The sequence below is a fragment of the Vicia villosa genome, unplaced genomic scaffold (genome assembly GCF_029867415.1).
Source record: "Vicia villosa cultivar HV-30 ecotype Madison, WI unplaced genomic scaffold, Vvil1.0 ctg.001020F_1_1, whole genome shotgun sequence".
Classification (NCBI taxonomy): Eukaryota; Viridiplantae; Streptophyta; class Magnoliopsida; order Fabales; family Fabaceae; genus Vicia; species Vicia villosa.
In genome coordinates, this window is record NW_026705450.1 from 520,614 (window position 1) to 526,893 (window position 6,280).

The window sequence follows — 6,280 nt, forward strand, 5'->3', positions numbered from 1 at the left end:
AATTTTAACTATGTTTTAATTTTTAATAATGTATTTATGTTATTTGATGTTAAAATTAATTTTTTTAATTTATAAAAAAATGAATTTAAAAAGTTTTTAATATTTTTAACAATATTTTAAAAATGAAAAAAATTAAACTGCTCATAATATTGATGAGAAGGAAATTCTTAGGTAAACACAGACGTAAAAACTTTTTTTATATATCGTTTACAAAATTTTAATTAATTAAAAAACAACATTTTATTTCTCCATCATAATAATAACCACTCAATAAATTCAATTAAAAAAAGTTAAAAATTTTCTTTAAAAAAAAATTAAAAAATTTCTTTTTTCTTATGAATTGTTCTTAAGAATATTTCCATACAAGAATTGAGAATTGAATCTGTCCTAATGAACTATATTTTCATATTATTACAAATAAAAATCCCCAAATATATTGGAGAAAAAATAAATAACTAAAGTAAAATATGTTTAAGTCAAAATTGAAAAATAGAAATTAATGTAAGGTCAGTTAACATTACCCAAGTATTACTATTACTACTAGCACTTTCCATGAGTGTTTATGATGGTGTGAAGAGTTAAGTAAGAAGAAAAAGAAAGTGGTCTCCAACCAACACCAACCCATCTCACTCTCTCTTTCCTCTCTCCTTCCCTTTATATTAATAATCCTCTCACACCTTCAATCTTCAGGGCTCAACCTCAAATCAGCTCTCACACATTCAGAGGTAATAACCCTTTTTCCTGCCATAAAAAACAACACAAATTCCTCACTCCAACGCAATAAACACTGACACCCATCATCACCAATCTCTTCCTTTAATAATCCCAAATCCCAAACAATCATATTCCATTCCATTTTTCATTTTTGCAGCTTTTTTGCATTCAGCAAAATGGCCTCTCCACCAGACACAAGCAAAACCGTAAAGCTAGAACGTTACAATAGCTACATCAGAAAAGTTAACAGCACAAAACTCCTTAACGCTTCCTCCAAACTTCTCTTCCGTGCCACACTCTTAATCGCACTCGTCCTCGTTTTCTTCTTCACTTTCAATTATCCTCCTCTCTCCGACTCCACCAACCACCACTTCCACACCCATTCCCACTTCCTCACCTCCGCATTCGGCGGAGGCGGCGGTGCTTGGGAGCGACAAATCCGTCACTCCGCTACACCCCGTCGCCCCAACGGTTTCACTGTACTTGTAACCGGTGCAGCCGGTTTCGTCGGCTCACACTCTTCCCTCGCCCTTAAAAAACGAGGCGACGGTGTTATAGGTCTAGATAACTTCAACACCTACTACGACCCGTCGTTGAAGAGAGCAAGACAAGCTTTACTAACTCAGCATCAAATCTTCATCGTCGAAGGCGACCTAAACGACGCGCCGTTGTTAACAAAACTCTTCGACGTAGTTCCGATCACTCACATCCTTCACCTCGCAGCACAAGCCGGAGTTCGTTACGCCATGCAAAATCCACAATCTTATATCAAATCCAACATTGCCGGTTTCGTTAACCTTCTCGAAGTTGCAAAAGCTGCTAATCCTCAACCGGCGATCGTTTGGGCTTCATCAAGCTCAGTCTACGGTCTCAACACTGAGAATCCATTCTCAGAGCTTCACCGGACAGATCAACCGGCGAGTCTCTACGCCGCAACTAAAAAAGCCGGCGAGGAAATTGCTCATACTTACAATCACATCTACGGTCTCTCCCTCACCGGACTCCGTTTCTTCACCGTCTACGGTCCTTGGGGAAGACCAGACATGGCGTACTTCTTCTTCACCAAAGATATTCTCCATGGAAAAACCATCGATGTGTACCAAACGCAAGAAGGAAAAGAAGTCGCGCGTGATTTCACGTACATCGATGATATCGTGAAAGGCTGCATAGGAGCTTTGGACACAGCGGAGAAGAGCACCGGAAGCGGCGGGAAGAAGAAAGCACCGGCGCAATTACGAATCTACAATCTCGGAAACACGTCGCCGGTGCCGGTGGGGAAACTCGTATCGATTCTGGAAAACTTGCTGACCACGAAGGCGAAGAAGCACATCCTCAAGATGCCACGAAACGGCGACGTTCCGTACACGCACGCGAATGTGACATTGGCTTACAGAGATTTCGGGTACAAACCAACAACGGATCTTTCAACGGGGTTGAGAAAATTCGTCAAGTGGTACGTTCGTTATTACGGGATTCAGTCAGGGCTAAAAAAGGAAAATCATCTCAATAACGAACAACCCGAGGATTCCGCTTGATTTGCAATTTGCATCACATCACATGCCTCTCATTTTCAAAAAGATTAAAAAAAAAAAAAAGAACCTTCTCTCATTTTTCTTGTTTTTTCTTTTTTGCTTTTGTGAAATAATAATTATATTTTTTTAAAAAATGTTGTTAATTATTATTGTGTCGGTGATGTAAGAAATATAGATATATGGTATAGAAAAAAAAGAATGATATAAATGTGAAAGAAACATGAAAGCAAAGGCAAGGAAAGAAGAAGGTGTAGATCTATGAGTTGGAAGAAGAAAAGGGAGGTGTAATAATTATGGGTGGGGTCTGCTACAAAGTTGTGGATCTCTCTCTCTTTTTTTTTTTATTCATATATGAATTTTCAAGAAAAAACAATGATGTTATTATTGAACAAAATATTATTATGTGACATCAAAAACTTTAGTCTCTTTTTCTCTGTCTATTCTAGTACCGTTTTTTTCTTCGTCTACTTTTGTAGCTAATTATTAGTAGTACTCATTATATTGCTTTGGAGATGCTTTCTTAGTCATTACTCTCAATCAAAAACAAAAGATACTACAAAGGGTGTCTTGTGAGTGAAACTCCAAATTAAAATAGATTGGATGATAGATTATGCAAAAATGACATTGGTAACTTGTTGGGGCAAATTTTAGTTACTTTGCTATCAATAAGGAAACGACAGAAAGTGGTGGTTACTAGAATGATAACTTGTCTAGTGTGAAATATGCTATTGATTGGTCTCTACATTAATTATCCATTACATCGTTGATAAGTTTCACCAGATACACTACGTATACCACACAACACCTATGAATGTGTGTGTGAGTGAGTGCAACCTCTTCATTCCATATAATACTATAATCTGAAATATTCTTTTCATATCGATTTCCTTTTCAAAAGTTTGATATTATCTCTTTTGACAAGAAGCATTTTTTTTATCTTTGTTGACCAAAGTGGATGTGGTGTTTCTGATGTGTTTTTACTATAAGTAAAATTATTCTTTCAAACAAGATGAATATGTACCAACATTATACTGTAAAGTTTATATTTGTATTGAGTTTGAACTAGTGATAAAAAAAAAAAAAAAACTTAACGGAGACTATCTCAAACATTTTAGAAAATCAGCTTATCACAAATAATTTAAGAGGGATATAACCTCTGGCACATTTTCCCAAGCCAAATGCAAGAGCTAATCCTCAGTAAAGTTCTGATAATGTTTTACACTTAGTGTGTGCAGTCTACTACATGTTAGTGTGCACATACATGCATTTACAAGGGATAAAATCTCTGACAAAATTCTTAGTGACAACACTTTATCGCTTAAAGCGAGATGGAGACAACATTTGCGAGGGTAAAATTTATGTAAGGTTTGTCATGCACATCTTAGGAGAAAGATTTTAGGGGAAACAATAATAATTGACCAATAAGAATATAAGGATGTTGATGTATGAATATACAGAGTAAAATTATCAAGAATATAATTCAAGTCTCACATTTTAGGGTTCTATAGCAAATTAAATATTTATCCGATCAAAATGCTTCAATGCTTCACCATCAGAAGGATGTTGCAACATGCTTGAACTTATTTTATTTGCAATTTTATAATCCACGACTTCTGAACAGCTTTGTAAAACAAACAAATGTTGCAAGAGCACACGTTTTAACATTCTTTCATATAGTTCACAACTTCAGAACAAAATGTTTAGTCCTGACTTGCTTCCATAAAGTTCCCAACTTCTAAAGCATCAAAGTCAAAACACCATACTATCAGAAATTTCACAACTTATGAACAATAGGTGTTGTTAACACATGATCACCATACTTTCAGACAGTCCACGAATTTTGAACATTAAAAGGTATCTGAGCTTGATTCAACCATATTTTCAAAAAGTTCAAAACTTCTAAAACATACGTTGTATCAGAGCACATTTATATTGAAATAGAATGAGCATGCATAATTTCAGAGCGTAGGTTCAGAACTGAAATTCTGGAACTTACAAATAGATGTTAAGACATATGTCCTATCAACACACAATTTCAAGACAGATGTTATAACATCTGCAGACTGGCAGCACAAATATCAAAACAGAAATAAACGGCAGAATGATAAATAACACAAGTAATTGTTAACCTTGTTCAGTGTAACAATACCTAATTTGGGGGCTACCAAGCCAAGAAGGAAATCCACTATTAGCAGTACTAGTTCAAAACCTAAATAGTCCCAATTTACAACTTCTCTCCTAATCACTACCCAATGCAACTTCTACCTAGAAATCAACATCTAGATATGAGAAATTGACATCCCACCTCCAATTATTGCAGTGATAAAAACAGTCACACTCCCCGTGACCAGAGGACCCAAATAGAAATATTACACTTTCAAATAAACAATACTTTGATCAAGAACAATACTCAACTCTTTTACTTAAAAGCTTCAAGAGTGAGAACACACGTCCACCTCAATGTATCAGAAGATACATGAGTGACACAAAGAAAGAACACACGAAAACCTTAAAGGACTCTCAAAACAACAACCCTTATTTTGCACACACGGTTTCTATTTGTGAATGCTTGCAAAACTAGGTTTAACAAGTCTTTTTTTATAGACTCTTGCAATATGGGCTTGGACTTCTGAATAGAATTAAATCTTCTCCCTTTTGAATCAGCTGCAAGATCTTCACAGAAAATAGAACAAATCAAATCAAATCAAATATTAGTTTCCTAAAAGATTCTCAAAGATCCTTTTTCTAAAACTAAATCAAATATGCATTTTCCCTAAAAACTCTTTGATTTCTTGCGCATGTAATGAGTATATGAATCTTCCAGATTCTCATATTTTTTAATCAAAATTTTCAAGGATTAAAAACCATTCTGAAATTTCAGGATGTTCTGGTGTAGGATGTCACAACATCTGGTAGAACATCTGTCCAAACACATAATAGCTGAACCTGTTATGACAATAGGTCAAGATGTTTCAACATCTTGCTCAACATCAGTTAAGAACCATGTTTTAGCAAAATTATGCCAATCACAAAACCATGGAACTAACAACAACCTCTTTTTTCAAAAAAGCTTATAACTTCTGAACACATCACAGTGTCAGAACAAAAATAACTTTCATGGATATATTAGAATATCAGAGTAAGATTCGTTTTAGATAGTTCACAACTTCTAAAGAACGAATACTTTCCATCCAGATGCTTAACTCATCAGAGCATCTAATAATTACTCTGGCATCATTGGTAGGATAGGCTATCGCCTCAATACATTTTGAAATGCAATCTACCATCACGAGAAATCATTGGTTTTCGAATGAGGAAGGTAAGGTCCCATGAAGTCAATTCCATATGTATCAAATGTCTCCACCTTTAGGACGTTATTCAATGGAATCTAATTTCTTTTTGAGATATTGGCAGTGTGTTGGCACTAGTCACACCTCTTAATAAACAAGTCAACATCCTTGAAAAGGCTTCGCAAATATTGACCGGATTGAAGTACTTTTGCAACTATCTTATATGTAATTGCATGTCCACTATAGCGGGGAAAATCTGAGATCGAAGCCATTATATTGACTCGACTCAATATTTCAGTGAAAGTCGCCACCGCGCTTTATTATTTCCAAAGAAAAAGGGAAAAGAACGAAAAAAACCCAAAGTTTGTTTTTAAAACAAAAAGAGGAGAGATCTTAGGTACGGGTGTTGATTATATAAGGGGAAGGTTTTAAGCATCCCTCATATCTCTGGTACTCCACAGGAACCTTTTTGAAAATCTGTGTTGTGTATGTGCGAAGAAAGGTTTGTTGTAAAATAAGCTCGGCAAGACATTAAGCCTTGTGCCTACATACCTCCTCGGTGCAATGGAGAAGTCAGAGCTAATGTAGTTCCACTTAAAAGGGAAAAGGTTTTTAAAAGGGATAAACACTTTATCGTCGTCGGAGAGAATACTCAGCCATTGATCTTGATCATGAGAACAAATGGATTCTTTGCATCACAAATGAAAGAAGGGCTCCAAATCGGATAAAAATTAACGAGTATGC

General features: G+C 35.5%; 1 protein-coding gene across 1 annotated transcript; it reads left to right on the top strand.

The window, feature by feature from the left end:
• Positions 1-599: 599 nt before the first annotated feature.
• On the top strand, positions 600-2,707 carry LOC131632805 (UDP-glucuronate 4-epimerase 6-like). Its single transcript, XM_058903531.1, has one exon. It carries the CDS (start codon positions 891-893, stop codon positions 2,247-2,249), a length of 1,359 nt encoding a protein of 452 aa, XP_058759514.1. The 5' UTR covers positions 600-890; the 3' UTR covers positions 2,250-2,707.
• The last annotated feature ends 3,573 nt before the right edge of the window (positions 2,708-6,280 follow it).